At 45.0% G+C, this 24,029-nt stretch overlaps 1 protein-coding gene across 1 annotated transcript in view; it reads right to left on the reverse strand.

Moving 5' to 3' along the window:
- LOC119976250 overlaps positions 1–6,896 on the reverse strand; it is a 28,394-nt gene extending 21,498 nt beyond the window's left edge. Inside the window, exons 1-2 of the mRNA XM_038816608.1 lie at positions 6,585–6,896; positions 346–687 (exon numbers count right to left, since the gene is read on the reverse strand). Coding sequence (XP_038672536.1) covers positions 346–687; positions 6,585–6,654 — 412 coding nt within the window. The 5' untranslated portion in view covers positions 6,655–6,896. The remainder of the gene's footprint in view (positions 1–345; positions 688–6,584) is intronic.
- Between the last annotated feature and the right edge of the window lie 17,133 nt (positions 6,897–24,029).

Consider the following 24,029-nt stretch of genomic DNA (forward strand, 5'->3'; position numbering starts at 1 on the left):
TTTTGATATGGTCAGATAATCTCAAAGAATATTAACCTATCTCTGAAATCAGAGAATGGTTGTGCTTAAAATAAATTCTAATAAATATCCACGAGTGTTGAATTAGGAAGGCAGCGAACCTATTGGGGTTTTTATACAGAATTTGTCATTGGAGTTGCAATGTGGAGCTTTAATTCATCTCTGCACTGAAGAATTTAAGTAAATCATACTGGTGATGTTGAAACCTTCACTTTGTCAGAATACTGAATATATGTAAATATGAAATGAATGTTAAGATTCAACAATTTAATCCCTGAGAATAGATTAAGGTATTTACTTAGATGCTGAAAAAGATTGGAGACGTACCTGAAACAATGATGTTTGTTGCATTGGCTTTCTTTATGACACTGCCATATAAAGCGAGTAGTTGACACCCGTAAGCCCCAGAGTTGTTTTTCATCAGGTGTGCCATTTCCATTGTAGCTCTGTCAAGGTCCCATGTTAAAATGACCTGCTCAACACATCTGGAGCTATTTTTTTTAAAGTCGATTTCTCCAATCTTTGATTGGCTTTGATTTATGTAGTTGTACCATATTAATGTCATGTCTTCAGTGAAATGTCCACGAGAAAGTTTACAAGAGATTACAGCTGTTTCTCCAGACCTCTTCTTAATGGTCATAGGATCCTGTAACAGAGTTGAGGAATCACCTGAAAATAGAAACAACTGAGTCATTCATTCACATGTTAGGATGGGGTATTTCACAAGAGTTTTCAAGATGACAAAAATATAACTGTAATAATAAAAGGGACCAATTCTCTAAAATCAGGTTTATAAAAATTGGGTATTCTGATAGGGATCTTTATTCAGAATTCTATTTTCCCATTCTTTCTATTGATGTATATAGCACTGTTCAATTTCTGCATACTAAATTAGTTCTTTGAATAGTATATATGTCCCTAAAACATATAGAGGAGATATATATACCCTATATATACTTCTGTGTGCTTGCTTTCCAACAGTTTGGATTGGTTCAGACCACAATTTGACTATCCCAAGTTTCATTCGCTTTCCAAACAGATCTGTGTTGCAAATTGGCACTGGATGTGCCATGTATCTTTTAATATATGTAATCCAAAAATATTCAGACTGGCTTGAATTGAGTCCTGAGACATTTGAAACCAATTTGAATAAGTTTTCTTTGAAAGCATGATGCGCGACATGAAGTCTAGTACCTTCCTGTTGAATAAAGACCACCGTGCCAGAAGGTAAGCATGTAGGTGCAGCAGGCGGTAAAGAAGGCCTTCATTGCGATAGGATTTGAGTACAGGAGCAGGGATGTCTTGCTACAATTATACAGGGCCTTGGTGAGGCCACACCTGGATTATGGTGTGCCGTTTTGGTCTTCTTATCTGTGGAAGGATGTTCTACCTATAGAGGGAGTACAGCGAAGGTTTACCAGACTGGTTCCTCGGATGGCAGTACTGACGTACAAGGAGAGATTGAATTGGTTAGGATTATGTTCGTTGAAGTTCAGAAAAATAATGGGGGAATCTCATAGCAACCTATAAAATTCTTTCAGGACTGGACAGAGTTGATGCAGGAAGGATGTTCCCGATGGTGGGTGTGTCCAGAGGATATGGGGTAGACCATTTAGGACAGAGAGAGGGAGAGATTTCTTCACCCGGAGAGTGGTAACCCTGTGGAGTTTGTTACCATAGGAAGTAGTTGAGTCCAAAACATTGTATGGTTTCAAGAAACAGTTAGATGTAGCACTTAGGGCGAGGGGGATGAAAGGATATGGGGGAAAACGGGATTAGGCTATTGAGTTGGATGATCAGCCATGATCATAATGAATGGTGGAGCGGGCTTGAAGAGCTGAATGGCCTCCTCCTGCTCCAATTTTTTAAATATTTTCTATGTTTCTATGACAGTTTTTCTTTGTATAATCATCAGTGGACCTTAAACGCCACCCATAACAGAGTCACAACTGTATCATCGTAGCCTTCAGGATTACAATTCATTTGGACCTATGATTCACTTAGTGGTTATCACTTCACTGGATTATTTATATTGTGGCATTCCTTTTTGGAATGAGTGTTGAAAATAAATCAGATGGAATCGAGATGGGGAGAGAAAGCCATTGCTAAAGCACATGTTTTAACTAAGACGCTAATTTGATCCATCTTCCAGCATGTGACAGAGAATATTACAACATATACCTAAATGGACTCAAGAATCCTTCATGTGGTTAGTGACTGAAAATGGAAATGCAGAATTAAATTGCCACTGAAAATAGCTGACAATTATTTGCTACTTTTTAAGTTAATCGGCTTTCCCCCGATGTTTATTGTAATACAGTTCTCTGGGATGCACACATGCACAAAATAGTGTGTCAAAGGTTAATGGTAACAAAGAAGACAGAATCCTGACGTTATATGACATCCCATGATGCTATATAGTTACATTTAAAGTTTGTTTTTGTACATTACCCAATGAAGATGTTTTTGTGATAGCTTTTGAAGATTTTCAGTACTGTGAATGGAATACTTTCTCTACTTAGTGTCAAGGGTCAAGTGCTTCTGGATCAGATATGGCATCGCTAGATGTGGAGAGTAGTTACTCTATCACAATCTCAATGATGAACTTTAACCTCAATCTCAGTAAAGTACAGAACCAGTATACATTTTCAATTAATGGCTTTTGAAGCTGTCATTAATTATCAAATTCTTTAGACGTTTTTGCATTTGAAGTGTGACTGCCTATATGTAGGAAACAATGATTATTATTATGTTGTGAATATGTGGGTGAATGAACACATTAAATTTAGGTGTCAGCATTTTGATATGTCTTTTAATATTGTCAGTTATAGTTTTCTACATTCCAGTCGCACTGATACTGCTCTCGGTCCATGTACCTCTGCACAAGGCCTCGCTATATTTTGGTTAAAAAGGTCCATTAAAAAAAAATTTGACGGTATGATTGTGAATGCAGCAATAAAGGACCAGCAGACGTCAGTGATGTACAGGTATGATTAGGTTTGCAATGTTGGCATCAGACTGTGTTTGCTACACCAACTTGGAAACATCTGAGCATTTTCCTCAGCTAAGTTTACATGTTTGGATGATGAAAATCACTTCTACTTATTTCTAAAATGATCCAGCGAAGGAAGACAAACGGGGCTAACATTAGAGTTTACAGGTTGATATATTTTACATATTGTACATTAAACATATTGTATACTTATTCTAGATATGTGTGGATTTCACTGCGAACAAAACTTAGGTCTTTAGTGACAGATTATCAAAAGGGGAAATTATCTCAGCTTGGTAAAAATAAATTGATGCTAGAAAACATTTGTCTGTCAAAGTAACACTGAGGGTTAAATGTGCTTTTCGCTATTTAAACATCAGTAATACAGCAACTTCAGGGAATGGGCAGAAGCGTGGTTAACTCCAATTCCAAAAGGTTGCTGCATGGGTTCCAACATTCTGCTGTTAGCCTTGCGAAAGTGACATTTTGCTGTCTGCCTCACCAGTGAATGTTATGAAGTTGCTGAATTTGCATGGTAGATACGAACCAATCTCACGACAGAAGGTAAGTTTTGACATAACAAGTGCAAGGTAATCAGGTGTAAGCCAATCAACCTCTCTGGTACTGAACATTATCGGCCAATAGTATGGAGTCTCATTTCTTCATGCATTCATTGTTATTGCTGATTTATAAAATCTCATTTAAAGTTTAAAACTTTTCTTTTAACTTTTCCTTTGTCTCTTTTTCCTCGTAATCCAATTATTATTTCCCTCTCTTTATTTACCTTTCTATGCTTGATGTTAAATTCTCCACCTCTACCTTGTACTTCCTTCCCTGTCATCCCTCTGTCTAATTCTCAATCCGTCAAGCTCATTGGTTAAGGAGTTGCTTGCTATGTCCTTGAGCAATTCTTGAATCTGCATAACATTCCACGGGAAAGTTACGGATCCACAATTACCTGAAAATTAGGCTCAGCAATTTCTGTACCTTGGAGCAGTAACGTGAGTGTGCGATTCCAGTGGGTGGAATTTACCGGCTGTTCACGCTGGCGGGATATTCCTGTTTTGCCGATGGCGCACGGGTTTCCCGGCGACAAGGGGTGCAGTCAATGGGAAATCCCGTTGACAACAGCAGGACCAGAAAAATCTCGCTGGCGGATCGCCTTCGCCGCTGAAAAACACGCAGTGGGTTGGTTGTAAATCCCGCCCATTATTTTCAGAGTCTAATTATTTTTGTGGAGCGTGAAGCTCTGCCTGTGAAGGGTATCACTGTCCCGCAGTGTAGATTTCGAAACACTTTTAAAACTATTTTCATTGCAAGCAAATTAGAAATATTATTAATAAAGTAGTTAATTTTTCCCCCTTTTCATCATTCATTAACACTGAGAAGATAATCAACAGGTGCCTTGTTCAGAAAAGTAGAGAACAATTTTCAAGAGAACGGTTGAAGTCAAAATAGAAGCTTTGATAGTAATCAGCATTTACAGTGAAATATGCAGTATGACTTTTTTCTCAGTTTTCCAGAGGCATTCTATTAAGCCAATATATGCCTCTTGTGATGGCACATATTATTTCACATTTATGGTTACAAAAGAACAGGACAGATATGTTTCTTTGCTGAATTGAACACCATTTATGAAAACAGCTGGAGGTCTGTTAATGTTGGAGCTTTAATGTTGCTGCAGAACAAATGAGTACAAAGTGGCATTGTAAGGTTCTGACCAGGCTGTTCCCCCAAGGAGGCAGTCTCAAATCATTTAGATTTGAAATTGCACAGAAAGAACTTGAAATTATATGGCAGCTTATCACATCAGCGTGATATGATGGTACTTCACAACTGATGGGTTTCTTCTGAAGTGGAGTTATTTTGAAGGCAATGCAGTCAAAGAGGTATTGGGTGCTTTTGAAATGTATCCAGCCAATTTCAATGTACAAAGGTGCAAATACACTTAGTTCAAAAAACAATCAACAGTTACAATGATAGCAAATGGATGAATGCTTCCTAAGTTGCATAATGTATCCTAACCAAAGCATACAGCTTGGTGAATGTGATGGGTTCTCTCTAAAATGCAACAAGCCACAAAATATGAGTTGAAATTCCTCTTTTAAAGAAAACACAGATATTGCCAGGTTTTTTTCACCATAATGAATGGAGTTCCAATGAAATCCCATTCTTCGGGACAAAATATTTCAAGGATGCAATTTTGTTGGTGCCATATTCTCATTTTCTTTAAAAGAGGGATTTTGTGCCTAAGTCTGTTGCCCTTGCCACAAATCCCATTCTTCCCTTCCTGTCACTGGTTAAGATCCCAACCTGATCCTTGGCTCCCATGATCACTTCATGAGGACCAATTGAAGAAACTTCAGTTTCAAAAGCTTTGAACGAAAAGAAAAACAGTAACTTTCTGTATTTCTTTGGACAAACACAAGTCTTCCTGTATTAAAAATTGTTTCATTTCTAATTTAATTTCAAGTTGTATACTGTCGTTATTTGTTTTTGGCAATGTTTGAGAAATGTTGGCTGTGTAAATGCTCTTTGGGTCTGCCAAACACAAATACATATTTAAATTTAATTGGATACCTTATTTCATAGTAAATATAGTGCTAAAGGCTGAGCTGCTGCTCATTCACAATGAATACCTTTGACTGTATCAGTCTTACCTATCAACTACTCTGTAAGTTACTCACTTTTGTGGCTGGTGAACACAGTACACCTTCAGCAGTTGACCCAGATTCTCACCTATCCTATTTTCTTAATACCTACGTAAGTGGCCCTATTTGACAGCTTACTATGAAAGGCACCAAATATTTGGGTCAGTGCCAAAAGGATTGCAAAGACGCCTAATATAAATAATGAACGGGACTTTGTTTTGGAAACCACGGTGAGTAACTTTGTTGCACACCGCTTAAAATACCGTTGCCAAATTCTTTGCATAAAATCTACAGTGCAGAAGGAGGCCCATCAAGTCTGCACCAACTCTTGGAAAGAGCACCCAACTTAAGCCCAAACCACCACCCTATCCCCGTAACCCAGTAACCCCTTTTTTGGACACTAAAGGCAATTTAGCATGGCCAACCCACATAATCTGCACATCTTTGGACTGTGGGAGGAAACGGGTCCACCCGGAGGAAACCGACGCAGACATGGGGAGTGTGCAGACTCCGCACAGACAGTGACCCAAGCCGGGAATCGAACCTGGGACCCTGGAGCTGTGAAGCCACAGTGCTAACCACTGTGCTACCATGCCCCCCCCCCCCCCCCCCCCCCCCCCCGGTGTTTTAAGAACATCTGTTTATCTTAGATGTGTTGTTACTGAAATACTGAGGAAAGAAATGTGATAAAAATGTATCATTTCTCCAATGGCAATTCTATTGTGGAAATGAAATACAAATAACAAAAGAGGCATCAGCGGTTGATTGTACTATATCTTTAACCAGATTTCACTGCACTGAAAGTTTTAAATCAATTTAAGTTAATATAAATGTTCAAGAAGTCTACCTCCTTTTAATTTAAACATTTCTTTCAACATCAACAAGACAAAAAGAGCACAAAATTGAAAGAAGCTCGTACTTACCCACAGCATTTTGCCACAAAGTCACAGAAAACACCAAGATGATTTGTTGAGCAAACAATATCATGGTCATCTCTTTTACAGCGCCTGGGAGAAAACTGCCATTAACGAGTCAAGGTGACTGAACAATACACATGCTCTTAACACTCAAGATATCTGCCAGCTAGTTTCCTCCACAAGTGAGTAACAATTACGCCTTGATTCTGAGTGTGTACCACCACCCCCGCACAAACCCAAGACAGCTCTTGCAGCGCTGAACGGGAGCTCCCCCTGCTCGGTTTGCAAATCTCACCTTTTCTTTTAATGTGGCCCAATTAACTGAGGGCGGCCTCTGAAATGACGTGGTCCTCCCATTAGGAGGGGTACCCATTATGATATTTGCTTACACCAACCCCCCTGCTAACGATTCCTGAAACAGATCATCGCACAATTACCGCACTCGGTACCCGCGCATTTCCCCCACACTTTCCTACATAATAAACAAGACAGCTTAAACAAAATGCATGATACTTGCTAATTGGGGTATCCCTTTTTAGTGTGTTTTCTTCATGACATATTGGTAAGCAACTTATTTATAAAAATGGCGATGCACTTAAGTGGTTTAACAACATCGAACAAAATATCGGGAGAAGCAGAGATGATAGGAGTAAGGGATGGGGCGAAAATTAAGAGGCAGGAGGTTCAAGAAAAGCTGTCTGTGCCGAGAGTTGATATAGTTGCCTGGTCTCGGTGAATTGCATCCCAGGTTACAAACCGAAGTAAGGTTGGAGATAAAACAAGGACTTGTGATAATCTTCCCTAGATAAGGGGGCAGTGCGAAAGAACTGCAGACGGCTAAATGTGACACCCTGATGCAAGAAAGGGCTTACGGACAGTCCTAAAAACTGAATTCAGTTAGTTTAACATTTCATGAGTAAGGTTTAGAATTACTAATGAGAGGAAAAAATCAACAGATACTTGGAAAGGTTGCAGTTAATTAAGGGTAGCCAGTATGGATTTGCAAAATGCAGGTTATATTTGATGAATCCAATTGATCTTTTTGATGAAGTGACAAAGAAGGTTGATGAAGGGAATGCATTGAATGTTAGCTACATGGATTTTAAGAAAGGTTTTGACAAAGTACCTCATGGAACTGGAGTCAAAGTCAATATGGATTCAAAACGTAATAGCTTAAGGACAGAAAACAGCATATCCTAGGACAGAATCTAATGAAGGTGACAGGAGTCTCAGCGACCAGCTCACACACACCCACCACCCCCCCACCCCCAACACGGAGGGTGTCCGAACCACCATCCTGCACCACATGCTAGCACCCATACCGGGTGCCCTGGCCATTGAAATTACCAGCTACCCACCCCCTGAGATGTATGCATTGGACTGTCTAACACTGTGCACTTTCTGTTTCCCCCCAGGAGAAGGCCACTCATAACTGCAGTGAGCGGGAGAAGACTTGGAGGGGGACTGCCGGACCTGCGGCCCCTCACCGCGGAAGAGCAGCGGGCCATGGATGTGGCCAGTGGGTCCGATGGAAGGGCAGTCACCGGGGTGGAGATGGGCCTCAGGCGAGGAAGTGAGACCCCACTGAGTTGCGGTTCCCCATGACACGTGGCGTCAAGCCCCCCCCCCAACACCACCCACCCCCACATCATCCTCACACCACCCCCACAGCACCCTCACACCCACACCCTCACCCTAACATCCATGCCACCCCCACATCCCCACCACCCCCATTACCCCCCAGTGTCTTGCATCTTGCCTTGTGTCTTTCAGGACCTGCTGGTGATGGGGTACGCCCTTCAGGTGTCCCCTGACCCAGCCACAGCCAGAGCCAGAGCCCCAGGTGTCGAACAGCAACAAGGATACCGACACAGAAGGGACCCATATGCCCGAGACCCATTTCACCCCGGAGCTCAAGTCCGATGATGAGAGTGATTACCGTTCACAGCTCTCTCCAACACCCTCCACCATCCTAGAGACACTCACCTTGGTTGGGCACTTTAGTGAAGAGGCTCCTGGGATATTATCTGGTGCTCACCACGCAAATGCTCCATTATAGCAGGTGGAGGTAAGAACTCCCGAGGGGACGGACGATCAGAGAGTGGGCCGACCCCAGGGACTAGCTGCCGTTCACATGAGTTTTGGGTTTCTGGAACGGACAGTTCCATCGATTGTGGAGATGCAGTCGCAGAGCCAGGGACAACCTGAGGGGTTGTGGGTGAACGTCCAGCATGTTCAAGTGCAGTTGGAGGAGTCCAACCACATGCAGGAGCAGGAGGTGGTAAGGGCCATGTGTGCCACCCAAGCCAAAACTACCTGGGTGGCGTCCATGGTGGAGGCCCTGGGGGTGCAAGGGTTTTGGCCATGGATCAGCAGGTCCAAAGCCTGGGATACTCTGTGCAGGTGGTGGACGCGGCCCAGGAAAGGGCTGCCCTCTCACAGACAGCCATGTGCCATGTGCCAGAGCCACCTGAACATAGCAATGGTGCTTCTGAGTGTGGCCCAGTCACAGCGGGCCATTGCTGAGAGAGTCGGCAGCATTGCCCAGGTACTGGTCGATGAGGCACAGACGCAGAGGGAGGTGGCCCAGTCTTAGACCAACATGGCGCAGTCACTGGCTGATGTGGCACAGACCCAGAAGGTGATGGCACAGTCACAGCGTAATGTGGTGCAATCCCAGATGGAGGTGGTCCATTCCCTGTACTCCATGGCCGCGAGCATGCAAACCCTTTGACCCCGGATCTTCTGACACCCTAAATATTGCTAATTCTGGACTCGGAGTTACCCTACCTTCCAAGACTTCTGACAGAACATCTGCAAATCCCTGCCAGAATTCCCTCAGCTTCGGACATGTGCAAAACATATAAACATGGTTGGCCGGGCTACCCCCACACCGCCCACATCTGACCTCCACCTCCTCAAACAACCTACTCATCCGAGCTACCATCATGTGGGCCCTGTGGACTACCTTAAATTGAATCAAGCTGAGTCTAGCACAGGACGAGGATGCATTTACCCTTTTCAAGGCTTTTTCCCATAGTTCAGTTTCCAGCTCCCCTCCGAGCTCCTCTTCCCACTTCCTCTTCACTTCTCTGATAGGGGCCCTTTCCCACTCTAACAATTCCCTGTATATGTCCAAAACCTTCCCACCTCCAACCCCTGTTTTTGAGAGCGCTTTATCCTGTAGTCCCCTCAGAGGGAGGTGAGGAAAGCTTGCGACCTGTCTCCGTACAAAGTCCCGCACTTGAAGATACCGAAACCCGTCCCCACCCGACAAATCAAACTCCACCTCCAATGTCTCCAAGGTCGGGAGAGCTGGCCTTTTGCTGAGCAAGCCCGACATAATGCATGCAAAACGTCTTCCCGACATTGTTTTTGGGAAGCTCGACCCAACTGTAACGTCCTGAGAATGGAGTTCATCCTGTTGTTGGAAAACTAATTTTTGGCCTCACACCAAATCAAGTTTGATGTGTTGGGTATGCTGGATGCCCTCCATCATTTGCTCCATTATTCGGTGGAACACCTCCGTGGCTGAGATGATGCCAAATGGCATCCGGTTGTAACAATACCAGCCAAATGGGGTGTTAAAGGTGCAGAGCTTCCGACTGGATGCATCAAGTTGTATCTGCCAGAGCCCCTTGGAGGCGTCCAGCTTTGTGAAAAATTTGGCATGAGCCATCTCGCAGGTGAGTTCTTCGGTAATGTTCCCTCATGATGTTACGGTTCAGATCTTTGGGGTCATTTCAACCCGCCCTGTATCGAGGTCGAAGCTAAAATACCAATTGTCCCACTCGGGAACCTTAAAACCAGACAAGCTGCATAACATTGCATTATTGGCCGCTTAATGGACAAAATTGTCAGCGGGCACGTGCTTCCAACACTGGCACACACCCGCCCACCAAAATATTGCTCAATTTTGCGACATTGGAATGCACGCCCAACACCTGCACGATTTCACATGCTTCTGGGTAAGGCCATGATCGATTTCAATAAAGCCAGCTTGGCAAAACTCAACTTACAATCAACCCAAAGCTATCTGACCTCAGAAGAAAAATAGGTTCTGTGATTGTGGCTCATACTCAGTGGAACATTTCCTCGTGTCAGCCAACTCCAGGCTAATCTCATTAAAATGACTCAGCTATTCACAGGGTGAATTCCATTGAATGGTGATCATGCTATAAAGTTAACAGCTGCAGAGATACAGACTAGATTACGTTTGATCAAAAGAGTCCCTTTATAATAGTATTTTAATGGATTTTTGTAGCAGTGGTTGGTAAAATAAGGCACAGTGTAATTAAACACAAAATGGCTGCACCTTGCGAAATCCAGTCAAATCACAATTCACTGCCTATACTTATTTAAAGGTATTTAACTGGAGGCTACTGCAATCTAATATACACCACAAACTTGATTAGGTAGTAGTTACTTTCAGTCTATTTCTGGATCTCAAATAGACATTACACTGGAGGGTAATGAGGGTCTGGCACATATAAGGGTTAGACTCAATAGAATAATAATAGTAAAACTGCCCACTTAGTGATGTTAGAGAGCACATGACCCACACTTCAGGACTGTGAAGTGTAGGACAAATCCATGTGTACCAGCAAGCATGGTGACAGCTCCTATCTTGTATCCTTCAGTGTACATTTATAAATAGTTCTAAAGGTCAATAAGGACTTCCCGTTAACAGACGTATGATCACAAAGACTCCTTCAGACCTACCAAACTGTAATCGACACTCTACAACATGGTGGCAATTTAAAGAAATCCAAGAGGTCACAGAAAATGCAGGGAAAAACTAAAATGCTGGAAGATGGAGAAAAAAAATCAGCGCAACAGGCTAATTTGCCAGATGGCTTGGAAGCCGAAGGCAAATTAGACACAGGAGCCAGCGTAACAGTGCTGTCAGACAAAAAACCATGGCTGGTGACACAATAGCTGCACCACCCACAACACACCTATATGAGGCAAGAGGCTTAAAGATCCCAGTATGAGGCACTCTTCAGGCAACACTAAGATAAAAGAATGAAACAATCCATTTTTGTTCAACGTCAGGACTCTTTCATTATTAAGTCACAAAGTCTGTGTTGAACGTAGACTGTTATGGACAATTGATGAGGTTAGCCAGCAAGGACCTGGCTCTGAGTACAAATGTGAGTTCTCAAAGCTTTTCACAGGAGCGGGGTGATGGAAAAGCATGTACAGGGTCACGCTGAGGGAGGATGCCAAATCTGTGTGCCTATTCATGTCACAAAAGATTCCCCATCCCCTCATCAAACATACAGCAGTAGCTGGACGAGATGACAAACATGGGAACCATCTCCCCAGTCACACCACCAACTGCGTGCTGTTCTGGGATGGCTCCAGTCCCAAAACTGGATGGGTCCGTCCCTATTTGCGTTGATATGACTGAGCTCAATAAAGTCATAGCCAGAGAAATACGTCCCATGTCCTCAGTGGACAAAAGCCTGACTAAACTCTCGAAGAGCACAGTATTCTCAAAGCTGGATGACAACAGTGGCTTTTGGCAACTTTCACTTGATGAAGAACCCAGGTTGCTGACAAAATTTATTACCAGCTTTGGCAGATTCTGCATTAATTGCCTGCCATGAGGAATCATGTTGGCAGCAGACATATTCCAATATACTTTGTCAGCCATTTTGTAGGGCCTACAGGGGTTCATTTTCCACATGAGCAATATATTAGTTCACGGTGCAAAAATGCATGAACATGACAAGAATCTTAGAGCTCTGACAGGAAGCAAGTTTTACAAAACATCAATTCGATTCCTGGACCACATGGTCAGCAATAAAGGCATCATGACAAAAAAAATAAGATTCACAGTGAGTTCCCATCCCATTCTCAATTTCAGACCTCCAGCGATTCTTGGTGATGGAGGGCCAGCTGGCAAATGTGGCACTGGTCACAGAATCCTTGAGGCATCTACTTCAGATGGTCAGGCATGGTACTGGAACTCACAATAAGAGCAAGTATTCAATTACATCAAGATTATGCTGCTCTTCATGGACATCCTGACCCCCTTTGACCCAGCCCTGCCCCACTATCATAGCAGTGCTTCATCATCAGGCCTTGGAACAGTCCTATTCCAGGAACAATTGAATGGAGGTTACTGACCTGTACATTATGCATCCAGGGGGCTGTCCGACATTGCGATGCGGTACATCATCAGGAAGCCCTCACAGTCATGTAGGCATGCAAGAAGTTTTCCGATGACGCTATTGGTCTCAAGGTTACAATTGAAATGGACCACAAGCCATTAGTCTTCTTGTTAGATGAGAAGAAGCTAGCAAAGTTGCCCCCGAATCCAGAGGTTTTGCCTCATGAGGTTTGCCTACAAGGCAGTATACATCTAAGGTAAAAAACAGACAACAGCAGACACACTTCCAAGGACCACAGTGGGCCTTCCGACAAATCAGGGTTTCAATCTCATCAAACAAATTTACACCTTCTCCCAATTGACAAGGAGACACCTGCCAGTAAGCACAAGTAAACTCCAACAGTTCGGCCAGGAACAAATGAGGAATGTGCCCATTCTGCAGATGCTGCCAACAAGCATGGCCTCAACAAAGACCAAATGGCGAGACCATGAAAACCTGATCTATGATAACCTCAGTCTCCCTGCGACCAGAGATTCTTCAAAAAATACACCAGGGCTACCTGGGAATCACCAATGAAGAGTATGGATCCAATCCGCTTATTGGTGGCCAGGTACTTCTCAGATGATTCAAATCAGCATAGCAAACTATCAGGTGTGTGCATTGCGCAGGCAGGACCAAAGAGAGATCCACACCCCACACATTTCTCAACCAGGCCATAAGGGAGGCTGGGCATCTTCTATGGAAAAATGTTCTTTATAGAGTTATAGAATCCCTACAGTGCGATTCAGCTCATAAAGTCTACATCAACCATCTGACAGAGCATCCTACCTGGGCCCACTCTGCCGTTCTATCCCTGTAACCTCATAACCCCAACTAACCTTTTGGACATTAAGGGGAATGGCCACATTATCTAACCTGCACATCTTTGTAAGAACTCTTACAACACCAGGTTAAAGTCCAACAGGTTTGTTTCAAACACTCGCTTTCGGAGCACTGCTCCTTCCTCAGGTGAGGAGCAGCGCTCCGAAAGCTAGTGTTTGAAACAAACCTGTTGGACTTTAACCTGGTGTTGTAAGACTTCTTACTGTGCTCACCCCAGTCCAACGCCAGCATCTCCACATCATGGCTGCACATCTTTGGACTGTGGGAGGAAACAGGAGCACCTGGAGGAAACCCATGCAGACAGGGGAGAAAGGGTAAACTCCACACTGACAGTCACCCATGGATGGAATCGTACCTGGGTCCCTGCCTCTGTGAGGCAGCAGTGCTAACCACTGTGCCACCATGTCGTGGATTATGTCTCCAGTTGGGTTGAGGTGCGTCAACTATATCAACTGCCACAGAGGCAGTAATTATGACATGAAAAGAGATGTCCGTGAGCCACAGGTGAGTGGAGTTGATCACAACTTGCATACTGGAATGGATGGGCTCCAAACACTGCACAAAGTCCTGTGCCGGATTGCACTCCCCCACGCTGGTAGATATTGAATGCAAGCTTTCTGGAAGGCTACCCAATGCATTTTGAAAGAAATAGAAATTGCCGGAAAAATACAGCAGTTCTAGCAGCATCTGTGGAGAGAGAAACAGTGTTAATAATTTGAGTCCATATTACTCCTCTACAGAACTGCCCATGTGCCATCTCATCTTCCAGAGAACTGAAACCTGCAATATTCTTGCCTCTGAATATGCAATAATGGCTGCTATGCAATAATGCTGAGTGTCTCACTACATAGAGAGTAGCCTCTAACAGACAGTTTCCAGATCAGTATGTTGAGAAAGCCAGTAAAGAACGGGTACTGTACCATGAAACAAATAAAATAATAATCTTGCAGCAAAGGAATCTCTGAGGAACAGTGATCATAAATGACCAATTTAATGAAGTCTAAAAATAGGGTCATAAAACTGAACAAACTAAACTACATAGATATGTGGGGTAACTTGACTGAGGTACATTGCGAACCTAGGTTAAGAGATATGATGATAGATAAGCAACGGCGAACATTTAAGAAAATTAATTTATAACTCTCAAAAGAAGTTTACACATTCTGTTGAAGAATAAGAACCAAATTGGAAAAGTAGTTAAACTGTGGCTAACAAGAGAAGTTACAGGCAATCTCACATTAAAGGAAAAGGCTTAAAATGCTGCCAAATAAATCAGCAAACCTGAGGATTAGGAAGATTTAAGAATTCAGCAAAGCATGACCAAGAAGTTGATTATGAGAAAATAGAATAAGCATCAACTAGCAAGGGATACAAAGATGAATTGTTAAAACTTTGACAGGTCATGTAAAAGGAAGAGATTAGTAAAGGTAAACATGGGTCCTCAGAGGCACAGCCAAGAGGAATTATACCCAGAAGGGAAAAACAGTTTGGATCAGTGTTCCTACTTCCCCGTGTTACTGAATTTTTTGTCCTGGGTAGTGTGGAGTAAGGAATTGGCAGAAACATTGAACATGGCTTTCCCTTCACGTTGTGGAGCTTTAATCTATAATGGGCACTGGCAGTAATGAAACAATGGGCACTACCACAGTCCAATGTTGTGCCCATGCTCTTTCAGTGCCTGTGAATTTTATATCAGTAGATTCTACGGCAGTTATACATATGCACTAAGTTGTGCATTTAACCACAGAGGGAGGTCTAAAAATTGGTCTGCTCCTGCTTTCAGGCAGGGAGATCGCAACTAGCAATCTGCCCGAGCCCAGACCTGGTGAGGTAGATAACGAATAATCCTCCTCATTCATCCGAGTGAGATTCAGTCTGCTGCCTAGCTGAATGCTGAACAGGGGGTCCAGCAGTGAGCAGGGGGCGACTCCAGCTTTTAAAGGTAGCTTTGTCCTCTTAATTGGAAGCTGCACTAACTATAAGGAAGTGTTTGCTGGCTGCCAGCAGTGAAATTGGCTGCAAATAGAAACACAATAAAAGGAGCAGTGTGGAAAAGCGAGGGCCCTGAGGTTCACTGGTGTGGTGCTGGAGGCCTTAAGCGATAGAAACAAAAGTGAAAATTGTACATTCCAGAAATCTGAAACAACAGAAAATGCTGGAAATAGGTCAGGCAGCACCTGTGGAATGAGAAACTGAGTTCAATGATTCAGGTCAATGACCTATTGACTGGTGTCAGATTGAGTTCAAGGGCTCCACGTCTACAGGCATGCAGGATCAGATTTGCATCAGGATGGCAACATTTGGGCTTCCACCACTCCTACTCTGCCCGTGCCCTTGTTTCTGCTCTCAGCCAGCTGGGCTGCTGCTGCCCATACCAAGAGGCTACAGCCCACCACCAGACCCTGAATGCCCAGGGCATCCTACAAAGAAAACTGTTGAGAGGAATTTCCAGCCGTTCTCGCCAGTGGGACCTTCCGGTCCTGCCGAGGGTGAACCCCTCCTGTGGCTTGCCCTGCGGTGGGGGGTCGGTTCAATGGGAAACCCCATTGACTGTGGCAGGATCAGAAGACACTGCCGAGGAGCAATGGTGGGCCCCTTCCTGCCACTGTAAAACATGCCGCGGGGGCATGGAAAATCTCTCCCCACCCCCGCCTGTCGTGTCTCCCAGTCAAAGTCAGCAGCCTTCTATAAACCTCCTGTGGGTTGGGCGGCATGGAGGTACAGTGGTTAGCACTGCTGCCTCACAGCACCAGGGACCCAGGTTCAATTCCGCCACCGGGTGACTGTATGGAGTTTGCACTTTCTCCCCGTGTCTGCGTGGGTTTCCTCCGGGTGCTCCGGTTTCCTCCCACACTCCAAAGATGTGCAGGTTAGATGGATTGGCCATGTTAGATTGCCCCTTATTGTCCAGGGTTACAGGGATAGGGTGGGGGAGTGGGCTTAGGTAGTGTGCTCTTACATAGGGTCCGTGCAGCCTTGATGGGGTGAATGGCCTCCCTCTGTACTGTAGAGATTCTATGATTCTATGAAACCATGCTGCATTGTGTTGGAGCACTAGGCAAAGGCACCCACAAAACAGGGACCGCACAAAGGTAAATAACTTGTTATTTGTGTAAGTGAGTGTTTTTGGATAAAAGTGGAAAGATTTTTGCTGCTGGCATTTATTGCAGGATGTTGGCCAAGAGGATGCTGTGAAGGGACATTTCAGATGGTTGAGAATGTGGAGAATAGTGAAAGCGTACTGGTGAAGTGGTGATCTCCTAAAGAGTCTGAGTAGGAGCTCAGACTCCTATCACAAAAGGTTTTCTGAAGCATAGGGGTTCCAAATGATGTTCCCTGCCTCCTTCTCTTCCTGAGGTTGGTACTCAGGATACCTGGTGACAATAGCTGTAGTTTGCATTCTCATGATTGCACTGTTGTGGAGGATGCAGAAGTTCACATTGTGGAGAACATTGCTGCCGGTCTGGACTGGGCAGTGAAACTATTGCTTAAGTATGTCAGTGATGTGCCCCACAATGTTTCTCATTGCAACATGACTTTCATTGTAAGTCCATTGTCCTTGCTTGGTCAGGTGGCCAGCCATCAACTATATTTAGAGGGGTATCCCTGTCACTGAGTAATTGCACACTGGTTCCTCATTGTGAATCAAAGACAATGACAATGACAGGCTGCCTCAGGATAAAGGTAGGTGTCATGACTGCTCTTATGATTGAGGTATTCACAGACATGATGGCTTGGACAAGGTCTTGCATTAACTGCACATTAAGGGAGTAGTATCACTTGCAGTTCCTCTACTTCTCATCATTGACATTGACAATCCAGAAAACCACGTGTGTGCAATCAATAGCTTCATGCACTATTGAAAATACTGTCATATTGGCAGCATGGTCGGCACAGTCTTGGAGGGCCAAAGGGCCTGTTCCTGTGCTGTACATGGACCCTATCTGTGTCGAGAGGGGAGACATCACACAGGAGAAAAGAAGGCTCAGGCAAGACTTCATCAAAGTTTTTTAAAAATCCAGGGTTTGTGGTAGATAATAAATTGCTGGATCACAAACTTTAATCACAGAAATTATTCCATACTGTAATGTGGCAAATATGTGGAGCAGATTATCCAGATAGACATTTGTGGACTAGATTTTCAACCTGCTGCCAGTGCACCAAACTATCTTTGCAGTGTGCCAACCCAGGATAGGATAAAAGTCAGACAATAACAGGCAGTCAAGCTTCAACACCAGTATAGCCTGGTGGCGCAGGTCCAAGGAAGGCCTGTACTGTCCATTCACAGCTGAATATGCTTTTGCTAGGATGAAGAATCCCCGGAGTTATTTAAAGGGCCAGTCATCCAACTTGCAGATGAGACGTTTTTACAAGTGTCAGCAAGCTAGTCGTAGTCAGAACATAATTTTTATAAATATAAATAATTTTTATAATGATCGGCACAACATCATGGGATGAAGGGCTGTACTGTGCTGTACTGTTCTGTGTTCTATGTAATCACCAAACCAGGTAATAGCTTCCGCCGTTAAACGGAGCTGTATGAGCCCTGCATTGAATTTTGTCAGGACGCAGATTTCAATGATGTGAGCCACAGATTGCGGTGCACCACAGCTGCAGTGCAGCTTCCCTGAAAGGACCCACGTGTGTCGATTTGCAGCACAATGGCTTTGGCCAGTGCGGAAACGGGTTGAGGAGAGCCCAATGTTGGCATGGCAGGTTAAAGCCAGCTGGGCGATCTGTGCAATCAGTACTGACAAAGCGGTTTTTAAATGGTGGCAGGTTCGTTCCATTCCTGTTGGCATGGGGCCTCTGCTGTTATTCCTTGGCACAATGGTGTTAGCCATGCAGGCTGGCGAGATGAGAAGCGGGTGGATTGGTAAGCTCCTTGTGTAGAAGCAGTCTTGAGATGACCTTCTCAGAGAACTTTCTTTTTGCAATCTCCCTCCTTATGTAAGGGAGAAGGAAGTTGCTCAGGACTGGGTACCAGGGGAGAAGAGTTGATTGGAAGGTACCCAAGATGATACGCATTGTTGCGTTGGGCTGGGTGTCTGCAAGACTGGTATGTGATGAGTTGTGTCACACTGATGCAGTCGAGCAGATGGTAGCAAGTGCTGAGCTCCTTATCTGCACCCAATGAAGATAAACAAGTTTGCTGAAGAGGTTGTTTCACGTTTTGACCTTTGCTGATGTCTTGCTGAGATATTTTTTTCATGTCAGTGATCAGTCAAGTGTAACACCAAGATTCATGGGATGTTGTGCCTGATTCAGTCTCTTGCCGTGCAAGGGGATGTTACGTTCTCTCTTGGCACTGGCATTGTGGAGATGGAATATACTTGATATAGTTTTCTTGGTGCTGGGCTGAAGGGTGCCATGTCCTGCAGTAGCTAACCAGCTTCCAACATCATTGATTAGTGTTCCCTGAATCTTAGAAAATGCCTAAGCCAGAGAGGCACATCTTGAAATATCGTCAGCACAGAGGAATGTCCGAGACAAGATTGGAGACAATTGTTGATATGGAGATTGAAAAGGGTTGGGGCTAGAACAGATCCCTGGGGAAGCCCATTGGACTGTTTCCTCCAGGCTCTTGTCTCATCACACACTTGCACCCTAAACCGTCCGTCTCAGAGTAATGGGACAGGATTCTCCGTCAGCAGAATCCTCCGCTTCACCGGCAGTGCATTCACACTGGCCCCACAATGGGACACCCCATTGGCCAGCTGCCGACGGGGGTGCGCCATGCCAGAAAATGGGTCTGGCGGGACGGAGAATCCCGCCCATGGTTCCACTCAAAATAAATGAATGCGGGGTGTAAGAGATAGTGTGACATAATATGGAATTTGATGAACATTGCCATGGCCATCCCTGATCCCACATATTAAAGTCTTTATTAGTCTTTTAATAAAAGAAAAAAGACTGTAAAATACGATATGGTGAATGTAAGTGTAATCTGTAAAAAATTTAACAACGCCAGATGCCCACTAGATTGAAATAACTTGTTTACTCCGTTTACGTCATGTTCTGTGTGGAGAATTAACATTGTTTCCCTGTGTACAGCTGAAAGATGATGTGGTTGTCGATCACCGAATACATTTACAGCATTTGCTGTTCTATTCTTTTAAAGGATGAAAGTCAAATTCATTTAGTGGGTTTTCACAAGCTCAAAGGGGGTCAAAACAGAAATGAAAACGAAGGGCAGGAGCGGAGATGGAAACATTTACACCTTATATTTATTCATAGGAATACTTATCGCCCACAGAAAGTATCTTCTGAACAAATTGATTCAAGTCTCTGTTACCCATCACGCTGTCATGTGAGATTAAGCATCGACTTTCTGGATGATTAGCATAGGAATTAGTTGGTGTTGATTTTAAGGTTGCACTAAAATCAGTGTAGAACCAAAGTTCTGTGGTGAGCTGTCACAGAAATTCGAACAAAACAGTATGGTTGTACAGGAAAATGAATGCAATTGAAATAGTGGGTTCACAGTATAACGCCCACAGCAAAGTTTGTTCACAGCAGTTATAACAGTAACTGCTCGGTAGGAAAATTATTCACCCTCTTGCATGTTCTGTACAGTACCAGTGCGTAGGATTGTAAGCCGACTCTTGTGGGACAGAACGGGGAAAACATTCAATATTAAAATTTCAGTGCAAATTATTTTATCACTGGTCTTATGATTTGGTTATTGACATGATTCTTTTTTGCCATGATGTTTTTCCTGAATTTTATACGGAATCCGCTAAATTGCCAAATCTGTGCACAAAGCCATCCTAGGTCACGTGGGTAAGCAGAATAAAATTCCCTCTCCTCTGTTTCACCAATACATAAACTGAGAAGAACATTCCCTTTTGTACAAAAGTGAAGATGCTGGAAGTACTCGCAGGTCAGGCGGCATTTGTGGAGAGAGGTGGCTGGTTTAGTACAGTGGGCTAAACAGCTGGCTTGTAATGCAGAACAAGCTCAACAGCACGGTTCAATTCCCGTTCCAGCCGCCTTGAACAGGCGCTGGAATGTGGCGACTAGGGGCTTTTCACATTGAAGCTTATTTGTGACAATAAGCGATTATTATTATAAGCGGGAAAGGGCCAAGACAGGGGTGCGGAGTACCAGAGATCCGAGTCCACACCTCCTATGAGGAATGGGCCCCGGAGATTGCAGGGTTGACCACAGAGACAGCAGTCACCGACAATGCCGCAGAGGTGAGGATCCACTGCCCCTTCACCCAGATGCGCAGTCTCAGGTGAGTTGTTCATGTCAGACAAAATGATCCTTCCTTCTCACTGACCACATGTCCATTCTCTCGATGGATCTCCATCTAATAGGGCCGGGCCAATTGGTGTCATGTCACCCGTCCCTTCGCTACCCAAGAGACCACCTTGGAGAAAACCATCGAAAACTATCGAGGAGACCACCATCGAAGCATTACGGCTATCACTCCCACCCTCCACAAGCGCAGAGACACACACCTCAGTGGTAGACATGAGTGGACAGGCTTCTGGGGCACAATCTGGTGAGCATCCAAGGGAGTCAGCAGTCGGAGGTCCACTGGTTCCCAGGACTCAGCTGAGTACCAGTCAGATGATGAGGCTCTGGACCAGGTTATCCCAGAGCTGAAGATGCTAGGTCACGGCCGTGATATTCCTGAATGGATGTCAGCGACATTCCAGTGAATGCATAGCCGATTGGAGGAGTCCCAAAGGCTACGCGCAGGAGATAGTGCCAACAATGCGTGGCACTGAGGCCAACACTGCTATGGCGGCAACTGGAGTGGAAAGCCTGCAGCAAGAGGTCAGGTGTCTTGAGTGGAGGTGTCCAAGGCATGGCTCGGTCTGTGACGACCATGGCTGAGGGCCTCAAGATCATGTCCCAGGGGCAGCACGGTGGCCTAGGGAGCCTCACGGCGCTGAGGTCCCAGGTTCGATCCCGGCTCTGGGTCACTGTCCGTGTGGAGTTTGCACGTTCTCCCCGTGTCTGCGTGCGTTTCGCCCCCACAACCCAAAAATGTGCAGAGTAGGTGGATTGGCCACGCTAAATTGCCCCTTAATTGGAAAAAATAATTGGCTAATCTAAATTTATAAAAAAAAAAGATCATGTCCCAGTTGATGAGAGACATGTTCCAGACACAGGTGGACATTGCCTGGGCACTGAAGAACATGGCCCAGTTACTGAGGACCATCACTGAAGGTGTCAACACCATGGTGCAAACAATTGGAAGCCACAGGGACTGGCAGAGCCAGATGACGTTGAAGTCTCTGAAGCTCTGAAGCTCATTCCAGCTGCCCCTCTGTCCCATGGCGACCCCCAGGGCCCTACAGGCATCATCAGGGAGGAGGAACCACTGGAGTCCAGCCGGGACCTGCCACCAAGGAGACAACAGCGTTTCCCAGTTCCTCCGAATCCCCCCTCTCTCCTGACACCAGCGTGTCTCAAGGACAGTGGGCAAAACAGGGTGGCACGGTGTCATCAGTGACACTGGTAAGTCAGACGGGGTCCCCTGGCTCCTGGCCCTTCAGAGGGCATCCGTCATAGGCATCCAAGGTCACAGGGTGCTAAAAGCAGCATCTGCCTCCACATTTGATGTGCATTCGGGAGACACACCTCGACATAATAGTAGATCACATAAGAAGATTGAGGTGCACTGAGTGGGCACTGAGGTGGTGGGTGGGGGAGGGGGGGCAGGAGGAGGTGGGTATCTAGGTGGAATGGAAATGTCAATGGTTCACTATTAAAACATGTCACATCTGATACATGTGAAATAACTATCTGGAGCAAACACTCTTATCTTTTGACCTTCCTCATTATTTTTTTTTATCCCTTTCCACCCCTCTGAGTTTGTCTGTCTTCTGTCATGCTAATCTTCACAGTGGATTTTCCTGCTCCCCCCAACCCCTGGTGCCCTCCACTCCCCCCCACCCCCATCCCTCGGGCACAGTTATCCAAGATCAACGCCCCGAAGCTCCATTCAGAGGATGGGTGTGGGCACGCTGTCAGCAGAAAGTCAAGAGTATGACTTAGGCATAAACTGAGGAGCACCAAGGCTTAATTCACAGTGAGTGATCATCACTCTCCTGCCTTGTATATTGACTGCCGTCTCTGGCACAAAGGGAAAGTGGTTCGCGTTTGTGGCATCGCGAGGTGGAGAGTTTCGCCCATTATTGAACCAGATGTGCTTTTATCTGGTAGTTTCAAGATTATGTTACAATACCCTGGGCTAGTGCACGGCCAATTTCAGCCCCATGCGCCTTGGAATCACAATACAAGTGAATTAACCAATAATGCGTCTAAAAATACCCAAAGTCTTTGGCCCATTGGCTGCTCAATAATCACAGGTGCCAGGTTTGTAAATGTAAAGACAAGTACTGTTTATTTACAGCAAGGACCAACGTGAAATATGCAGTAAATGCAACTGCTCAATTCACTTTAACTGTCCCACCCTCTACCCATACACAGAAGACAGATAAACACAGAGGGGTGGAAAGGGTTAAAAAAAAAAGAACGATGAAGGTCAAAAACAAGAGTATTTGCTTCAGATGGTGTTTTATTAGCACACTTTCTTCACAGCCAGCTTGCTGATTAAAGTCTCTAGTTTATAGTCAGTCATGGTCACCTTTGTAGAATCATTCATTTATTATGGGCGGCACAGTAGTACAGTTGCTTCACAGCACCTGGGACCCGAGTTCAATTCCCGGCTTGCGTCACTGTCTGTGCGAAGTCTGCACATTCTCCCTGTGTGTGTGGGTTTCCTGCGGATGCTCCAGTTTTCTCCCACAAGTCCTGAAAGTCACGCTTGTTAGATGAATTGGACATTTTGAATTCTGCCTCAGTGTATCCGAACAGGCACTGTAGTGTGGCAACTGGGGAATTTTCACAGCAACTTCATTGCAGTGTTAACGTAAGCCTACTTGTGACACTAATAAAGATTATTATTCAGGGTTCCGGTGGAGTAATAAATGATGCATTCACAAGAAGCAGGCTTTCTGGAGAGCCACCTTGGGCGGGATTCTCTATTGTCCGATGCCGACATCGTAATTGCCGATTGGGCGGAGAAACCACCAACCCCCAAATCGGGGCCAGCACCGGTTTGACGCTGGTCATCCATACTCCACCTCCGCAGAGTGGTGTAATTGCGTTGCACGCCGCAAGCTGTTGCAATGGCATTGTCACGTCTTCGGCAGGTCTTCCCACGATGATCCACCGCACGGAGTACATGTGGTCTCAGTGGTCGGGCACCCTGCATGGCGGCTGTGGACTGTGTCCAGCGCCCCTACACTCGGCTGGTATCCATGCCTATAGCTGGGGGGGGGGGGGCTTCTGTGAGGGCTGGTGGGACTGGTGGGGGTTGGCCAGTGGGTTGTGAATGGTAGGTCGGCGCTATGTTGTACGACATGACCGCTGCATGCCGTCACCGTGTGCATGCGCAGCCAGGGACCCAGCCAATCTCTGGCCTTTT

This window comes from Scyliorhinus canicula, chromosome 13 (assembly GCF_902713615.1).
Source record: "Scyliorhinus canicula chromosome 13, sScyCan1.1, whole genome shotgun sequence".
In the NCBI taxonomy this organism is placed as follows: domain Eukaryota; kingdom Metazoa; phylum Chordata; class Chondrichthyes; order Carcharhiniformes; family Scyliorhinidae; genus Scyliorhinus; species Scyliorhinus canicula.